The following is a 20,211-nucleotide window of genomic DNA, read 5'->3' on the forward strand; positions in this document are numbered from 1 at the left end:
GATGAATGCAGATTTAAATGTCAGACCTCAAACTATAGGAATCCTAGAAGAAAACCTAGGAAACACCATTCTGGACATTGGCCTTGGGAAATAATTTATGACTAAGTCTTCAAAAGAAATTGCAACAAAAACAAAAATTGACATGTGGGACTTAATTAAACTAAAGAGCTACTGAACCACAAAAGAAGCTATCAAAAGAGTAAGCAATAACCTACAGAATGTGAGAAATTATTTGTAAACTATGCATCTAACAAACATCTAATTTCTTTTTATTTTTATTTTTTTGAGAGGGAGTCTCGCTCTGTTGCCCAGGCTGGAGTGCAGTGGCCGGATCTCAGCTCACTGCAAGCTCCGCCTCCTGGGTTTACGCCATTCTCCTGGCTCAGCCTCCCCAGTAACTGGGACTACAGGCGCCCGCCACTGCGCCCGGCTAGTTTTTTTTTTTTTTTTTTTTTTATTTTTTAGTAGAGATGGGGTTTCACCGTGTTAGCCAGGATGGTCTCCATCTCCTGACGTAGTGATCTGCCCGTCTCGGCCTCCCAAAGTGCTGGGATTACAGGCTTGAGGCACCGCGCCTGGCCCAAACATCTAATTTCTAGAATCTATAAGGAACTTAATTCAACAAGCAAAAAGCAAACAACCCCATTAAAAAGAGGGCATAAGGGCTGGGTGCGGTCCCCAGCACTTCAGGAGACTGAGGTGGGTGGATCACGAGGTCAGGAGATCGAGACCATCCTGCCTAACACGGAGAAACCCCGTCTCTACAAAAAATTAGCTGGCCGTGGTGGCGGGCGCCTGTAGTCCCAGCTACTTGGGAGGTTGAGGCAGGAAAATGGCGTGAACCTGGGAGGCGGTGCTTGCAGTGAGCGGAGATCGCGCCACTGCACTCCAGCCTGGGTGACAGAGCCAGACCCTATCTAAAAATAAAAAAAAAGTGGAGAAAAGACATGAACGGAGAGTTCTGAAGACATACGAGCAGCCAAAAAAAAAAAAAAAAGGAAAAAAAAAAGAAAAAATGCTCAACATCACCAATCATCAGAAAAAGGCAAATTAAAATCACAATGAGACAACATCTTACACCAATCAGAAAGGCTATTTTTAAAAATCTTTGCACGTTGTTACTGTTTTTATTCTTTAACAACCCCAGGTAGCTTCTGTAGCAGTCAGCACCACTGTCCTGCTAGACCTTCTGTAAGTATTAATAGCCAATGTTCTTACAAGAAAGTTTTTACACAAAAGGAGGTGATACACAAAAAAGGGGAAGCTTAAGCTACTGTATGCATTTGCTTGCAATGTGTCATCTCACAGAACTCATCCCTGTAGCCCCATCAGGGCAGGAGCCTTCTTCACGTGTCTTCATAATATTTCTTAAGGGAGGCCACTTTTCACAGTGCTTCAGCTCTCAAATGCAAGTGGAGCCTGACATAATAAAACTCTGTTTTCATTTCAACCATGCTGCAGGGAATATATTCCATGTGTATTAATAGGTTGTAACAGTTTTCTAGGGCTTTAATAACACAGTACCACAGAGAGAAGAACTTTAACAAGAGAAATGTAGTGTCTCATAATTATGGAGGTTAGAAATCTGACATCAAGTTGTTGGCTGAAGTTGTTTCTCAGAGGCCACTTTCTTTGGCTGATAGATGGTCATCTTCTATGTCTGTGCTCACAGGTATTCTCTTGAGCTTCTCTGTGCACCTATTGCCTTTTCTAATGAGGACACCAGTCAAAATGGCTATTATTAAAAAGTCAAAAAGCAACAGATGCTGGGGAAGCCGCAGGGAAAAGGGAACACTTATACACTGTTGGTGGGAATATAAATTAGTTCAACCTTCGTAAAAAGCAGTTTGGAGATTTCTCAAAACAGAGCTACTGTTCCACCCAAAAATCCCATTACTGGGTATATATCCAAAAGAAAATAAATCATTCTACCAACACATATATGTTCATCACAGCACTATTCACCATAGCAAAGACATGACATCTACCTAGGTGCCCATCAATGGTGGATTGGATAAAGAAAATATGGTACATATACACCATGGAATACTACACAGCCATAAAAAATAATGAAATAATGTTCCTCCCAGCAACATGGATGTAGCTGGAGGCCATTATCCTAAGTGAATTAATGCAGGAACAGAAAACGAAATACTGCATGTTCTCACTTTTAAGTGGGAACTAAATATTGGGTATTCATGAAAATAAAGATAGAAACAATAGACACTGGGGACTGGGAAGGAAGGGAGGGGGCAAGGGTTGAAAAAGTAACTGTTGGGGTCTATGCCCACTGTTTGGGTGATGGGATCATTCGTATTCCAAACCTCAGCATTGCACAATATATCCATGTAACAAACATGCACATGTACTCCCTGACTCTAAAATAAAACTTTAAATTATAAAAAGTTTCTAGGAAGTTTTTAAAAAGTATTTCAAAGGAAAATAAAATGTAATAGGGAGGGATATGATTCACTGAAGTTTGATTATTAACTACTGAATAATGAAGTATTGACTATGGTTTCACATGAATGAGTTATATGGAAATATGCTAAATTACCTTCAAGAACATAATAGCATGCACAAAGAAGTCTGAAAGTTAAAGTAGCACTCAGGTGACGGACTTTGATGTTATGTTTTGATAACCAAACTGTAATTTAATGAAATCACAATTTCTCAAAACTTTGACAGCACTGGGCTATATACTGAAATGTAGTAAACCCTATCAATGATAGTAGACTGGTAAACATTTAGTAAATACTGATTTGCACCTTCCAAAAAGGATGTTTTTCTCTGATTAAAATCAAATTTGTGATTTGGCAAACTGAGAGTTGGAAGAAAAGTTGGAAGAGTTGGAAGAAAAATAATCCATATAAAGTTAAGGAGCCTACTAATAAGTAATTTGGATTTTATATCATTACTCTAAAATGGAATCTGGACTATTAAACCATTAGATTTTAAACTAACAACTCTGTACCACATCTTATATTTACATTGATTTTTGTTATCACAAGAGTTTTTTAGGTTTGTAGCCATTGCTATTAACTCTCTTAATTAGATACTTGAATTTAATTTAATTATTTTTATTAGGGGCTATGCTAAAATATTCAAGCTATCTTTAAGAATTAAAGGGAAGTTTCAAAGTAAACATTAAAAATAAAAGTCATAGGAGACATGCTATAGTTGTATTTTCAAATTCAGAAAGCTGAAGCAGCACATTCACAAAATGTGATTGAGTAGAGAGATGAAGATGTTTTTTAAGTCTGGATTTAAAAATGATATATGCTGTTAGGGCTCAGTTGCAGAATGACATCAATACCTGTGAGTCCCTTTCTTGTTTGTCTCCATGGATGTGCTATCATTGGGTCATCTATATCTTCAGCAGTTAAAGCCTGATATTTCTTGTGGCTTGTGAATGTTTTAAATTCTCTTTTGACTACTTTTTGTTGTACTATTCTTGTGAATGTCATACCATGACAAAATTGTATCAGTAGAAAATTTGATTCTGTGTGGAATACAGAGTATTACATAAATCCAGCAAAACAATTTACAAACTAAAAGATGTACTCATCCATCTTAATAGGACTTTCATAATATTTTTATCAATCAATGATTAAAATGTGTTCCTTTTTTAAGATTTTAAAATCAATTGCACTGATGTCATCATTTTTCCATTGCTGAGTTTTTTTTTAAAGAGAATTTTGTTGAACTTGTCATGCAAGCTGAGTCTTCAATTGACCATCCATTTTCTAAAGGTGAATAGTGGAATGACCAGACCCTAACTACCTTGAGTTCAAATCTTGGCTTCACTTTTACTTTCACCTGAGTGATTTAAGAAATTAACTTACCTTCTCTGGGTCTTAGTTTCCTTATCTGGAGAATGGGGTAAATAATCATACCTGCCCCATAGAAGTGTTATGAGGATTAAATGAGTTAATATATGCGAAACATTTGGAACTTGGCTGGCATCTAGTAGCCCCTCTGTAAATATTAGCTATAATTATGTGTAAAAGAGATCCCCTAAATGGTTTTATACATAGGTACCCAGAGTTGCCTTGGATTTAAAGACCTTTCCTCATGATAAGTTGATTGAGCAAATGCGGATTTAGATGCAAAATCAATCAGTCAATCTGTTTACAAAGATTTCTGAGTGAGGGATGGAGACAAGAAAAGATTGGGACATTGAAGCAGATTGTTTTCTGAGTTCCTTTGAAGTTTGGTTTTTATTCAAACAGTTTGTAGAAGTTTCACAAAGTGCCAGGCCCTGAGGCAGATGCTGGAGTTTCAAAGCCCTTGGCCCCAGGGATCCTATGGTTTATTGACAGAGAGACAAGGAAGCACGTTATTCTAAAACAGCATGGTGAGAGCCACGATGGAAGAAATGCTGGGTGCTGCAGGTGCCTCAAGTGTCCACAGCAAGCAGGTGACCCAGCCACAGGCAGGGTGCTGGGAGGAGGAGTGGAATGAGGCCTTCCCAGTGGAGGGAGACCAGCATTCCAGTGAGCGGACCAGCCGTGGGTGTCATGAACGTGAGAAAGAACGCTTCCTGCCCCTAGCGGGCTCCCCATCAGTGTGTCTCTGTCCATCACAAATGAGGCAAGTAAGTAGCAAAGGTCTGCTGCCTAGAAAGTCAGAAAAGGGGAAATTTACCTAACTCATCTGGAATTGGTCTAATGGATGAATTATTCCAAAATTCTTTGGTAGTTCTATGGCTTGATGTTTATAAAGGCTTTCAGAGGCAGCTGACCTTTTCATAAAGCCCTGTACTATGTGCACCTAGTGAGGAGTGAGCAGTGTGGCTGTGGACCAGTGGGTAGAAGTCACAGAGAGCAAAAAGGGGAGAGGCAAGCCTCAGGTTAGACAGGTAATTGTCATGTCCTTGACCAACCTAGAAAAAGGTTGAGCGTATTACGTTACATACATATTATGACCCAAGGGCTTTTCTTTGGTTAATTTCAGCTCCGTCAGAGGCCCCTGATGTCTGGAGAAGTGTGAACTCAGAGCCAGGAAATCATACTGTGACCTTATTCTGGAAGGTAAGATGTGCAGATTCCAAAAGCGTGATTGTTTCCAAAAGCCACATTTGTGGAAACAAATGTGTCTTCCTCTGGAGAACTGTTGATTGGTCCAGTGTCCCAACTGGGAGGGATCTTCGCATTCATCCAATAGAATTTCTTACCTAGTAGAGGAATCCCACTCCACCCCTTTGACAGCTCATGCAACCGACAGCCAGTTCTGATTGGTAGAACCTTCTCCGCAACTTCAACTCAGGCCAGCCCTGACTCTTGCAGGGCCCAGGGCAAAGATGTCAGTAAACAACGACATATGATAGTTAAAAGTTACACATATTTAAACATTCATACTATTTATGTTTTAATATTATAAATCAAGCTTAAAAATTGTAATATAAAATAAATTTTATCCTTCTCTCTTGCCTAATACACCTTCATGACAACCTGGAAGGCCAGGTTTGTATTCTGAACTCTGTGATGCGTCAATTTCACACCGAAACATTGTGATGCTGGGAGAGTTGACTCTGGTCTCAACCTACCCCACTTTTTTTTTTTTTCACCTTTAGTTTGGCACACTCTGCAAGAATCTCTGTGCACAGACATGTGGGCATGCCAGTCTGCGTGTCTGGGTTCTGTCCACACCCCAAGCAGATAGCCACTCCCAGCCCACTCACAGGTCTGGTGGTACACATGCCAGGGGAGAGGAGGCCTGAGGAACAGACCCCGAAGGTGGGCTTGAGACTGTGTGAGCAAGAATTTCTCTGCAAACTGAGCCTTCCGGAGGAGGACTCTGGGTATGGAGAGCAGCTCATCCCTGTACAGCTGCGTGGGGACAATACAGCTGGAGGTGGAATGAGACCAGTACCCAGGCTCCTCCTGCAGGGTCCCAGGGTGGTGCTGTTTGTTCTCATTGCTTTTCTGCCCTTGACTACCCCTCACATTCTTTTTTCCACCAGGTGAAAGAGTCTATTCCTTGTGATTCTGATCTGAGCCCTCTTCTTGGGACACATAATGCTCTTGAGGCTTTTATCTCCAAATGATCCTCTTCTCTACTCACCTTCAGTTAGATTTGAATGTCTGATTTCAGACTTGGTTGAGAGAGTTATTTTCTCTATTAAGCTGTTTGAATTTTCTGGTGGGTGTGCGTATATAAAGGAGTTGAGGGACAGAAAAGATGAAAAAGGAGTTGTACAAATTCCTTTCAATTAAAATCCATTTAAAAATGTTTATCAATATTTTTTTTTCAGCCATTATCAAAACTGCATGCCAATGGAAAGATCCTGTTCTATAATGTAGTTGTAGAAAACCTAGACAAACCGTCCAGGTCAGAGCTCCGTTCCATTCCGGCACCAGCCAACAGCACAAAACTAATCCTCGACAAGTGTTCCTATCAAATCTGCGTCACAGCCAACAACAGTGTGGGCGCTTCTCCTGCTTCTATAATAGTCATCTCTGCGGACCCTGAAAACAGTGAGTTTGTTTTGCGTTTTGTTTTGTTTTTATTCTCTAGGAAAATGTTGATGACGTTATTAAGTAGTGATGGATACATTGAGAAAACAGTAACTTGGGAAGACAAAATGTCTAGTCACCAAATAGCCATTTACTTTTGGGCCAGGTGTGTCAACATATTTCAGTGGGACAGTCCCCTCAGTGTGGGGAGACTTCAGCCATGGCTCAGGATATTTCTGTCCAGGGGATTCTTCAACATACTTGGGAAATAATCTGAATTTTATTCAAGTAAATGCAACCCCAACCACAGTTACCACTGAAAGTTGGAGTTACTATTTATGATCTTTGTGGCTTGTGAAATAGGAATTGCATTTACTATTTTGTAAAAAGTGTTGTCAGTCTTTGCACCTGGAAAGAGCCCATGAATATTTCCAGAGATCATCAGAACTGGCATCAACTTTCACCAGGGGCTCTGCCAACTTTGTAGAATAAAAGATAATAACTGGCTAATCTCTTGCCTATGAAAGAGCAAACAAGGTGGAATGCCCTTGCCCTACATGCCAAATCAATAGTGATATTAATTTCCTTCTTAGAGAGCCATAAAAAGAGTCAACCCCACAGTTACACACTATGAGATGATACACACACGGGCACACATAATGCAGTCGGGCAGTGGCACGCTAGGATCATTCATGAACCTTGTAATAATATCACCCTTCGGTTCCTGCTATTAAAATTTCCAGACCCTGCTTATGATGTTATGGTAGGTTCTATGATATTTATTTATTCAAGTGCAGCTTAAATTTGGGTTAAGTGAGTTGGATTAGAGGATGTTGTTGTTTTATTTTTATGTTTTCAAAAGAACTATCCAGTATGTATCACATGAGGAAAATAAATTATATTGTGCCATAGAAGAAAAACTCTAGGAGTTGGTTTAGGAGTTGTTTAGTGTAACCTCTGTTTTCTGAAGAACTATATTAGAGAAAGAAGTTATATTCTGACTTCATTAGGATCCGAACAGGAAAAGGGGGCATTTCATTCAGCCTTGGGGAGCTGGTACTGGCCTCTCCTGAGGAAGGCAGAGACAAGTTCAAAGCAACACTGCTGAGAGCAATTATATATTTTGGGGTCTCCTACCATACCCTTCATCCCCATGCCCTGCCTTCAGATGCCTAGACCTTCTGGTGTGAGGCTCCAGCTAGCTATCTTTAAGTGCTCCTTGTTTCTACATCACCAGCATGTATAAAGTCACTCATGTACTATGAGAAAATCAATAAGGTTAAGCTAATTCATACTAGGGTGCGAATGACTGACAAAAAGATTCCCCTACTCTTTGATCTGCCTCTATCTCTCAAAATGTATTTTCAATTTAAAGAAGCAGCTTTCTAAGAGTTTCAACCCTGGGTTTGGAGTTAAATTTTACTAAGTATTAATAAGTCAAGTGAAAAATGTCAAGCGTTAATATGTGTGGGGCATTTGCCTGCTTGATGGAGGAAAGCAGGGAAGTCATGTGGATGGGATCTGTAAAGCCCTCATGGGCTTTTACCTTATACCTAGAGCTACACATTCCTTTGGGTGCCCCCAGCTGGATGATATTTTGATGCCCTATAAAAGTGAATCAGTGGTTTTCGCACCACTATTCAGTTGTAATTAGGATTGCCAGATAAAATACAGGAGGCCCAGCTAAATGTGAATTACAGACAAACAATAAACCAGTTCTTAGTGTAAGTCTGTAGAAAGAGGAGAAATTCTCATGCCTCAAGGATAAGGTATATCCCTGTTGGAACTCAGTAGAACTGGTAGTCCCCTGAGGCCATGTTACCCTTTTTCCAATTGTCAGACATCAGGAAACCTGCTTTAACATATAAAATCTATTGAGATGGCAGCATTAGTCATAAACTGTGTGTATATCCTTATATAACCCAACTTTTTATATACCTGAATATTTTCTTCTTTTTTGTCTTCTACTCAATTCCTACCCGTAACACATCTCAGAAGCAGTATTTAGTTTAGGAGCAACTGATATTACTGTGGGAGAATTAACCTGCATTAGTTATTCATTCAACAGGTAATTTTTGAAGCAGATCCAGTACCCAATACCAGATTCTAGATCAAGGATCAACAAATTTTGTGGTAAAGGGGCAGATGGCAAACATTTTTGCAGGTCATATAGTCTCCATTACATATTTTATTATATGCCTTCTTTTTTGGTTTATTTGTGTTTTTACAACTCTTAAAATGTCTTAGAACCATTCTTAGCTCAAGGGTCATATGAAAACAACCCTCAGAGGCTGGAATCATCCTGGTGGTAGTTTGCTGGCCCCTGTCCTAGGTGCTGAAGTCTGGTTGGACTTCAGAAGGCCAACATGATGGGCATCTGAAGGGCAGGTGTGAATGTTTGCCGGGAAGTAAGAGGCAGGAACTCACCCATGAAAACATCCCCCACCCAAGCACCTGTAACTATTGAAGTGGAGGTCTGTTACCTACTAGATACCGTGCATGTATGTATCCACTTTCTACCTTACATACTTAAAACAATTTACAGTTAATTAAGTCTGGAGCATTGCTCTATTTGTTTATATACAGAAGAGGTTGAGGAAGAAAGAATTGCAGGCACAGAGGGTGGATTCTCTCTGTCTTGGAAACCCCAGCCTGGAGATGTTATAGGCTATGTTGTGGACTGGTGTGACCATCCCCAGGATGTGCTCCAGTGGAAGAATGTAGGTCCCAATACCACAAGCACAGTCATTAGCACAGGTAAGAAGAACCTTCCATATCATCGCATTGCTATATTCACCTTCAAGCAAGTTCAAGTGGGATTTCTGGACTACTTCACAGACTTTGACTGTGCTCAGCTAATAATTTTGAAACGACAAATCCAGCATGGGTGTTAGGAGTTCAGATGTTACAAGAATATGTTCTAAAACTCAACCTTTAAATCTCCTTTTGCAGAGAATATCTGCACATGAGATGGGAATTGATTTTCATGATTTTCATAAACTTGTTTCTCTAAATTAGTGCATAGTCTCGAATGGCAGAGGGACGTTGTAACAGTTGTCCAGAGAGCTTTTACAAAAGCAGAGAATTGCATGGATTTGGAAGATGTTTAGGACATATAGTTGATGAGAATCGATCATCAACCTTCAGTTTCAATAGAACATGTAGAAGTTGTTCTCTTACCTCCCACATTGGATTTGTAATGTGAAGATTTGCTAGTTTAGCAGACACAAGAGTGCCCATTTGTGTGGCTTGAGCTGGAGGGGTGGGTGGCGCCATCTGCTGGGCTCATGGAAGGGTGTGGGAAATGTCCCTGTTCAGAGGATGATCAAGGCTTCACCAATTTCAGTGGTGTGGTGGGCTCTGGAAGGAGATTGCAGAGGTATAAGTGTAATGGGGAAATGAGGAAGTGGAAGCAAAGCTTTCAAGACTATTGGCTTTAATGGGAAGAGGGAAGACAAGTAACCAGAGGGGGATTTGGAGTCAAAGAAGGGCTTGAATGGTTTTCTGTGTCTGGTCTGATTCTGCACCCAGTTGTGTGCACATGGATACACAGGCATGTTTGAGAGCTCTTGCTTCAAAGAACACTGCAGAGGCTAATCCCTGCAGGCTTTGCTGGAGACAAGACAGTGGGGCCAGGTGTTTGCAGCATGGAGGACTCCAAGGCTTCATGGAAGGAGGGAATATGGTGGGGATAAAATGCAAAATTCCTGAAAGGCAATTATTAGGGGAACACAAGTTTGTTTTTCATTCTTTTGTAGGGGGGAGGGGGAAGGGTTGGAAGACAGACTGTCGCTCTGTTACCCCGGCTGGAGTGCAGTGGCTTGATATCAGCTCACTGCAACCTCTGCCTCTTGAGTTCAAGCGATTCTCCTGCCTCAGCCTCCCCAGTAGCTGGGATTACAGGTGCCCGCCATTACATCTGGCTAATAATTTTTCTGTTTTTAGTAGAGATAGGGTTTCACCATGTTGGCCAGGCTGGTCTCCAACTCCTGGCCTCAAGTGATATGCCTACCTCAGCCTCTCAAAGTGCTGGGATTACAGGTGTGAGCCACCGTGCCACGCCTTTTCATCATTTTTCTTTTCAGAATTAGGAAATGTCATTCTGTTATTAAAAATCTGTTGACTTTTCTTCCCTAGATGCTTTTAGGCCAGGAGTTCGATATGACTTCAGAATCTATGGGTTATCTACAAAAAGGATTGCTTGTTTATTAGAGAAAAAAACAGGATACTCTCAGGAACTTGGTAAGTTTAAAGCATTTCATGTGCCCCATGTGCAGACTTGTTCAGAACAATTCATAGATTCCTAGCTTTGGGTTTAGGAAGATGTCGGCATCATACCCGCTTTTTGATATCCCATTTATTCTGGCTATTGGGTTTTTAAAATTATTTTTTAATCATACAAACATAAAACATTTTCATTCTCATTGCTAAGTCTCTCTTTCTTCCTTTGTTCAGTCTCTTACACCCTATGTGAATAATCATTGTTTTAGCTAATCTTTGTCCAAATCCATAACAATGGTTTGTAAATGATGTCTTAAAGATAGGATGCTGGAATCAAAGGGTTTCAACTTTTAAAATATGTTTTTCATTTCTTTCATAATTTTTAAGACTTTACATACATGTTGTGAAATCACCCCCTAGAAATGTCACCACTGTCCCACTAGCAGTGGAGGGGATTTTTGATCCTCCCATGGGGTTGCTTATTCTCCTTCTTCAGGTGGGTGCTTAATTGTTCACACAAATCAGACCAGTTCTCAGGGGTTCTTCCTTTAGCAGGAGTGGATCCACAGTTTACAGTTGGCTCAGAGTGGGCAGGAGGTGTGTGACTTCGTGTGCACAGTCCAACTGTGCATAAGCGTGTGTGGGAAAACAGCCTCAGCAAAGCCTTCAAAGTAAACATTCTTGGATTGTTTTTTCAGTGACACTTGGATAACTGGGCACTGCCACAACCTGGGAACTAGATCTAGTTCATCAAATCGCCCCACTTGCCTCTTTGAACATAATCCTTCCACTTTCACTTCCTCCCTTCTTCCTCACTTTAGTAGGTTCTGTGGTTGAGTCTTTTTTCAAACACCGTTTCGAATTTAAGAACAGAATTAAGTCTCTTTTTTTTTTTTAGACTTTAGTTTCTTTCTTTTTTGGGGGGTGGGGGGCTATGTGAGCTTGTGCAAATTATTTAGTCTCTGCGTGTCCATTCTTCATCTGTGAAAAGCAAGACTTGAACAAGATTGCTCAACTCCTTCACAGCTCGCATAAACTATGTCAAGGCACAAATCCTCTAGAGAAACAGATAAAACTCCTTAACTCGGCATAAGCTCTTACAACCTCTGGAGCTGGCTACGGTTCTTCTATTAGTTGACATGAATATTCTGAGACTGTTTCCAAATCATGACTTTTCTCTTATCCCAACTTCTTTTCCTAGCTCCTTCAGACAACCCTCACGTGCTGGTAGATATGTTGACATCCCACTCCTTCACTCTGAGTTGGAAAGATTACTCTACTGAATCTCAACCTGGTTTTATACAAGGGTACCATGTCTATCTGAAATCCAAGGCGAGGCAGTGCCACCCACGATTTCAAAAGGCAGTTCTTTCAGGTGACATCTATTTTTGATTTGTTTATTTATTCTTTCAAGATCTCATTATTTGAAATCATTGAAAATAATGGCTGCCATCTTAGACTGTGGCCAGGCTGAATTCCCTTCTTGCATGACTTTATACGGTAAAGGTGTTCTTAAGCAAATTAGTAGGGTGAGCAAGATGATGGGGGTGGGGCAGCATTTTAACTTACTTAAAAAACAATATGACCTGGTATTTTTAGAAGCATCTGAAGCACCACCAGCTCCTTAAGAAAACCTGCTCTTTATGAAACTTTCCTCTTTTTTTTCACTTTATTGAGCATTGTTCCAATTTATTTTTAAGCCCCTTGCAAACTCTTACTGTTTCTTGCAGATTTGTATGCTTTGGCTGGATCACTAGTACCCCTTGTTCAGTGGATTTTCTGCTTTTTGTGCCATCTCCTGAACATTTTACCTGGTGTGCCTATGGTGATGAAATTATGATTTGATTTTTGTTTGGTTTAAACATATTGATGGTGCTGAGTTAACAAGAGTATTAGTGTCCAACTCTCTCACAAGATGTTTGCCACACTTTTAATACAATATTTTTTTCCTTAAAAAAAAAAAAATTTAAAAATCACAGATGGTTCAGAATGTTGCAAATACACAATTGACAACCCAGAAGAAAAGGCATTGATTGTGGACAACCTAAAGCCAGAATCCTTCTATGAGTTTTTCGTCACTCCATTCACTAGTGCTGGCGAGGGCCCCAATGCTACGTTCACGAAGGTCACGACTCCGGATGAACACTGTGAGTTTTCCCAAATCAAAGGTCTTCCCTTAGGAGTTTCTGGGAAGCTAACAAATTACAGAAGTGTTGACTTAGGCTTTGTCTAGATCAGGAATTTTCAAACCTTTCTTCTCTCCATCACACCTCCCTCTTTCTCTCGATGAAACCCTTTGTGTCACAAAAAAAGAGTTGCACAGACTCTCACTATATAAAATAGATACAAATGGAGGTAATCTGTCTGATGAAGGCCTAAAATCTTCCCTCTGCCTCCCTCAGTGGCCCTTGAGACAATTCTCTGGAACTCAAGTCTCACAATCCTGTATGTAGTTTGAAAATCACAGATAGCATATTTTAGTGTTGACATCAGAAGAGCCACAAGGCTTCTGTCTAGAGAAGAGTGGTGCTGGTTTTCTCAGCAGAATTGTTCTCTGCAGCTAGCTTTCCTCTGGATTGTTTCCCTCAGCAGCAAACAAATTGCTTCTTGACTCTGCTAGGGCCTCCAGGGGCAATTAGAAATGGGTACAGTGGTGTGGGAATTGGGCAGGGGCGTGGAATACTTGCTCAAAAACTCCCTGTTTGCATATTTGGATGGGAAATGGTGAGGTGGAGAGAGAGGGATCTTTTCAAAAATACATTTGGCTTGAAAGATGTAGAAGTAAGAGGGAAGGGAGAAAAACAGTAAGAACTGGTTGATGGAAAAATTTATTCTCATGGCAAACCCTGACAACCAATAAACAGGAATGTGGTGAGAGAAAATAGATGCTGATGGAAGAAAGAGGAGAAAAGAGTATCTTCAATGAGGGGATCATAGAAGGTCCTGGAAGGCACCCATGTAATGCAAATAGATTCAAAAGGCTTGCCTGAAGTTACCAACTTTCCTTAGTGCAGGGTGCCCTCACCGAAGCTGCAGCTGTAGAGATGGGCACGTCCTGTTGGACTGCTGACCCTGGAGTGCCCTGACTGGTGATTCAGATACACGTGGCTTCAGTGGCAGTGTATTAGTCCGTTCTCACACTACTATAAAGAACTGCCTGAGAGTGGGTAATTTATAAAGGAAAGAGGTTTAATTGACTCACAGTTCCACATGGCTGGGAAGGCCTCAGGAAATTTACAATCATGGCAGAAGGGAAAGCAAACACGTCCTTCTTAACATGGCAGAAGAAGAGAGAAGTGCCGAGCAAAGGAGAAAAGCCACTTATAAAACCATCACATCTTGTGAGAACTCACTCACTATCATGAGAACAGCATGGGGGTAACCGCCCCCATGATTCAATTACATCCCACCGGATCCGTCCCAGGACACATGGGGATTATAGGAGCTAAAATATAAGATGAGATTTTGGTGGGGACACTGCCAAACCATATCATTCCACTCCTGGCCCCTTCCAAATCTCATGCCCTCGTATTTCAAAACGCAATTATGCCTTTCCAACAGTCCCCCAAGTTCTTAGCTCATTCCAGCATTAACCCAAAAGACCAAGTCGAAAGTCTAATCTGAGACAAGGCAAGTCCCTTCCACCTATGAGCCTGTAAAATTAAAAGCAAGTTAGTTGTTTCCTAGATGTACAATGGGAGTACATGCATTGGGTACATACACCCATTCTAAATGGGAGAAATTGGCCAAAACAAAGGAACTGCAGGTCCCATGCAAGTTCGAATTCCAATAGGGCAGTCATTAAACCTTAAAGTTCCAAAATGATCTCCTTTGACTCCATGTCTCACATTCAGGTCATGCTGATGCAAGAGATAGGCTCCTGTGGTCTTGGGCAGTTCCACCCCTGTGGCTTTGCAGGGTACAGACTCCTTCTGGCTGCTTTCATGGGCTGGCATTGAGTTTCTTGGCTTTTCTAGGCACATGGTGCAAGCTGTTGGTGGATCTACCATTCTGGGGTCTGGAGGATGGTGGTCCTCTTCTCACAGCTCCACTAGGCAGTGCCCCAGTGCAGACTCTCTGCGGGGGCTCCAGCCCCGTATTTCCCTTCCACACTGCCCTAGCAGAGGTTCTCCATGAGGGCTCTGCCCCTGCAGCAAACTTCTGCTTGGACATGCAGGCATTTCCTTATGTCCTCTGAAATCTAGGTGGAGGTTCCCAAACCTCAATTCTTGACTTCTGTGCACCCACAGACTTAACATCACATGGAAGCTGCCAAGGCTTGATGCTTGCACCCTCTGAAGCAATGACCTCTTTTAGTCACAGCTAGAGCCGAATTAGCTGGGATGTAGGGTACCATGTCGTGAGGCTGCACAGAGCAGGGGTCCCTGAGCCTAGCCCAGGAAACCATTTTTCCCTGCTAGGCTTCTTTGCCTGTGATGGGAGGGGTGGCCGTGAAGACCTCTGACATGGCCTAGAGACATTTTCTCCATTGCCTTAATGATTAACATTTGGCATCTTGTTCAGATACGTGTGGCTGTATATATGCATTATTTATGAATATTTCTGCAGCTGGCTTGAATTTCTCTTCAAAAAATGGTTTTTTTTTTAGTATTGCATTATCAGGCTGCAAATTTTCTAAACTTTTTTGCTCTGCTTCCTCTTGAATGTTTTGCTGCATAGAAATTTCTTCTGCCAGATACCCTAAATCATCTGTCTCAAGTTCAACATTCCACAGAGCTCTAGGGCAGGGGCAAAATGCCACCAGTCTCTTTGCTAAAGCATAACAAGAATCACCTTTGCTCCAGTTCCTAACAAGTTCCTCATCTCCATCTGAACCTGGACTTCCACCTCAACCTGGACTTCATTGTCCTTATCATTATCAGCATTTTGGTCATGTCCATTCAACAAACCTCTAAGAAGTTCCAAACTTTCCAACATCTTCCTGTCTTCTGATCCCTCCAAGTCTCTAAGAAGTTCCAAACTTTCCCACATCGTCCTCTCTTCTTCTGAGCCCTCCAAACTGTTCCAGTCTCTGCCTGATACCCAGTTCCAAAGTCGCTTCCACATTTTCAGATACCTTATAAGGTATCTCAGTACCAATTTACTGCATCAGTCCATTCTCCACTGCCTTAAAGAACTGCCTGAGACTGGGTAATTTATAAAGGAAAGAGGTTTAAGTGGCTCATGGTTCTGCATGGCTGAGGAAGCCTCAGGAAACTTATAATTATGGCAGAAGGGGAAGCAAACACATCCTTCTTCACATGGCAGCAGGAGAGAGAAGTGCCGAGCAAAGGGGGAAAAGCCCCTTATAAAACCATCAGATCTTGTGAGAACTCACTCACTATCACAAGAACAGCAGCATGGGGTAGCCACCCCCATGATTCAATTACCTCCCACCAGGTCCCTCCCATGACACGTGGGGATTATGGGAGCTACAGTTCAAGATGAAATTTGGGTGGGGACACAGCCAAACAGTATCAGACAGGTTGTGGTGCTGACTGCATGTTGACTACTACACTGAAACATGTCCCTAGGTCTCCAAGCCAAAATCCAGAACCCCTTATCTGATTAAGATGTGTCAATGATTTACATTACTTGAGCACTCTTGGCATTTTGGAGTTAATTTTAAATTTATTTTCAGGTTAGTTTTATTCTACCTTTGTAATTTACTTGGTTGGTACACACACACACACACACACACACACACACACACTTATCTTTAAATATTTATTTTCTAAGTTTCATTCATCTCCCTTATGTTAAACTTCATTAGCCCTGGCTTGGCTTGTGACTACTGATTATATTATTATTTGAAATAAAATATTTGAAATAGAAAGTAGAAAATATTTCCAACTTTTTTCTACTTTCCTGAGATTTTACTTTAAAAAAAAATAGGTAGAATATTATGTGACTAGCATCCAATTAACTGTACCTCAGATCTTGTTAGATGGGAATAAAAAATACCTGTATCTACTGCAATGAGGCTAGAATGATTAAACAGCAAAAACAAAAAATAGAAATGCAAAAAATTAATGTAATACTGAAATTGCAAAGTAGTGAATAAATATTTATTCTGTTGGTATTTTTCAAAATAATCCTTTCTCTTTGTAAATTGGTTTGTTAACTTTTTCTCTGATCAGGAGACTAGGTTACTAAATAGAGATAATGAGGCACAGAGAGGGTAAGCAGTTTGTTTAAACATACAGGGTGTCCAAACCAACTGTAATTTGTGTTTTTATATTTGGACATTTGGCACTACATTTCCTTCTGAATTTAATAGGCACTACTTGAATCATTTTTAAATCCTGAGTATGGAAGTAGATTATGTTCCGAAAGTTTGTGTTTAAAATTAGCCTGAAAATAGCTGAAATGTAAAAGATGAAAAATACCAAGTGTTGATGAGGATGTAGAAGAACTGGAACTTCCATACCTTGCTGATGGGAGTAAATTGGTACAAGCAGTTTTGGAAAATTCCTTGGTAGTATCTTCTAAAATGAGTATATATATACCTTAGATGTGAGAACCTTCATTCCTAGGTATATATGCCCCCCAAATGCCTACATAAACCCTAAAGAAATACCTAAAGACGTGTACTAGTACAGTGATTGTGAACAGAACATAAAATTCACTATGCAAGGGAAAAAAATACGCTGAAAGCTGGTTCATGCAAGAAGCTGCCTTTCCTTTTGCTTCTAAGCAGACAGGTACAGTAAAAGCTTAAATATCTCCACAGGTAGCTACTCTGTGTTTGCCTTATCTTATCGTAGCCTCTCCTGGGAGATGAATACATAATTAACTATTCTTCTGTCTCCTCCTTTTCTCTTGTGACATGTGGATAATCATACCCTCCCTCCTCCAGCCCACTTTTCCTCCAGCCCTTTCTCATTCCAGCCCACTTTTCCCCTTTAAATTGAAGCCCTCAGCATTATTGAAGCCCTCAACATTATCTTTGGAGGAAGACACAGACTACATAATGTTTCTGTGATTCTGTTTATTTCTTCCAGTCATGTCCTTCACCTTGGCAAAAGAAACTTCTAAATTGATGGAGACCTGCCTCAGATACTTTTTGGTTTACATCATCAAAAGTACTGTTCTTGAGAGCAAAGTTTACCATAGTAAGATTCATAAAGAGAGTTTCCTTCCCCTTTTTCTGGGGTCAGGGTTAATTTTAGGTCAGTTGTTTTGGCCCTCTCTTACCTTTCTGGGTCCTTTTCCCTAGAACCCTGTGTTGCCTCATAGCACAGGCTTGTGCATCTACCCAGGGCCACCTTTCTTTACAAAACTCCAACATTATCTGCCACACCACTGTCCCCAAATCAAGCCCCATTTCTTCCAGGGCAGCTAGGTGTGGGGTGGAGCATGGGGAGGGCAGAGGGGGCAAATGGATTGAACAGAATCATATGTTCAGTAACTTAACCCCCTAGATCCTCCCTGAGCAATTTACTTTTGTGAAAAGGGATGTTTACCAACCCAGCTGAATTATTATTTGGTGGAAATTGCAAGCAATGGGAACAGGAAGATGGTGTCAGTCTAATAAGAGAGAGACACTCTCTAAAAGAAAAGATGTTTATTTGGGACTGAGAATTTCAGTGGAAATACTTATGCCAAAATAAACTATAGTAAACTATGTGCATATTCAGGGAGGTAAAGGAAGACAAAAGTTTTTAAAGGAAAAAAAAATGAGGAGGATTATATAATTGCTTTGAAATAATTATGCTTGACTACAAAGATGAATAACAAGGGTGATGCCAGTTCAAGGTTTAATGGGAAGATGTCCTTGCAGAAGCATTGTGTGTGTGTGTGTAAGGTTGTGATGGCCTTTGTGCAAGGTTGTGGTTTTCGTAGTGGTTTTTGTTATCTGCATGACCTTCCCAGCTCTATTTGTCAGGGTTTCCTACCATTCATTAGTGATTCCATTTTTATTCTAACAGATTTCACAATGGTCATTTGAAATAAATGAAGCACCAGTTGACATATTGGAGAAATAAACATAATCATTTTCCCAGATTAAGACATATTTAGGTAATCTGAGGCTAACTAGAAGGAGTGCACCAGCCAATTTTTGATGTGTAACAAACACCCTCAAAAGCTCCGTGGCATACAAGAACAAATATTTCTTTTTATGCTTATGGGTTTACAGGTCAGCTGAGACTTGGCTGATCTAGGCTGTGGTAAGCTGGACTCTAAGCTTCAGTCATGTTCAGGTTTGTTTCACGCATCTTCATTCTAGGGCTAAGGCTAAAGTCGCAGCAGCTACCTGAGGCACACGCTTCTCATGGTGAGGAACACAAGAGCGCAAGCCAATGTGTACATGCACATGTAAAACACTTAGTTACATTACAATTACCAACAGCCCATTGGTCAAGCCAGTGCACATGGGTGAGCCCCAAGTCAAGGGGCAGGAAAGTGTTCTCACCTACTATGAAGTTTTGGCAGGAGTGGAAAAGCATAATTTTAATACAGCAAGTCACAATGCAATCTATCAGAAGAGGTAACAAATGTGAGTCACACACTGTTGATGGCAAATGGCTTCCTGTGTCGGTTGGCTAGTTGGTTGGTTGGCTTTTCCCCTGAAGTCAGGCAGAACTCATATTACAACTTGCATACATAATTTGAGAAATAATAAACATGTAAAATTACTCTCAATCATAAACTTAATTTTATTCCTTTGAGGAAGGGAAAAGTACTTATTAAAAATGTCCCTTTGTTTTTCCTTGTTCAGCCTCCATGTTGATTCGTATCCTACTGCCCATGGTTTTCTGCGTCTTGCTCATCATGATCGTGTGCTACTTGAAAAGTCAGTGGTAAGTGTGTGAGGAAGGTTCTATCCAAGAAGAGGGTAAGAGAAAAATCTGGAAAGAGATTTAGTAAGATAGAAATGACATTGAGTAATACGAAACAACATACAGAAAATGAAAAGGACAAAAGAGGCTGGGGTGAGAATATGTACTTTATTTCACTGTTTTGCTCTCCAGGTGACTATATGAGGAAACTAATCACCATTTAACATAGACCACAGAATTTTTTCAACAGCAGTAGCTAATATTTACATCTTACTAGATGTTTGGCAGTGTTCTAAGTGCTTTATCAATTAATTCATTTAATCTTCATGAGGACACTCTAAGTACCATAATTATCTCCATTTAGCCGATAAGAAATTAAAGCATGGAAGAACCAAGTAACTTGCTTAGTAAGTTACAATGCAAGGATTAGAAGCCAGGAATCTGACTCCAGAGTTCTTGCTCTTAACTAGTCCACTGTACCGTGAAATTCAGTCTCATTTTCCATTTTTTTTTCTAGGATCAAGGAGACGTGTTATCCTGACATCCCTGACCCTTACAAGAGCAGCATCCTGTCGTTAATAAAATTCAAGGTAAATGTTGGCAAATTGTATGTGTATCATACACCTATTAAGGACTAACCCAGAGTGGGGGCTGTCAGAATCCTACTTTCCTAGAGCTCCTCAGGAAAATATAGCACAGTAAAAGCCACCTTTATACCCATAGCCATGAAATAGGTGATTGGAGCTTTG

General features: G+C 40.7%; 1 protein-coding gene across 2 annotated transcripts in view; it reads left to right on the top strand.

The window, feature by feature from the left end:
- The window catches only part of OSMR (oncostatin M receptor), a 96,948-nt gene that overhangs the window by 73,812 nt on the left and 2,925 nt on the right, over positions 1-20,211 (top strand). For both annotated transcript variants that reach the window (XM_011966146.1, XM_011966154.1), the window contains exons 10-17: positions 4,957-5,033; positions 6,257-6,479; positions 9,045-9,215; positions 10,596-10,700; positions 11,881-12,054; positions 12,659-12,826; positions 19,402-19,483; positions 19,980-20,052. In XM_011966146.1, the coding sequence (XP_011821536.1) occupies positions 4,957-5,033; positions 6,257-6,479; positions 9,045-9,215; positions 10,596-10,700; positions 11,881-12,054; positions 12,659-12,826; positions 19,402-19,483; positions 19,980-20,052 (1,073 nt within the window). The remainder of the gene's footprint in view (positions 1-4,956; positions 5,034-6,256; positions 6,480-9,044; positions 9,216-10,595; positions 10,701-11,880; positions 12,055-12,658; positions 12,827-19,401; positions 19,484-19,979; positions 20,053-20,211) is intronic.

The sequence above is a fragment of the Mandrillus leucophaeus genome, unplaced genomic scaffold (genome assembly GCF_000951045.1).
Source record: "Mandrillus leucophaeus isolate KB7577 unplaced genomic scaffold, Mleu.le_1.0 Scaffold119, whole genome shotgun sequence".
In the NCBI taxonomy this organism is placed as follows: Eukaryota; Metazoa; Chordata; class Mammalia; order Primates; family Cercopithecidae; genus Mandrillus; species Mandrillus leucophaeus.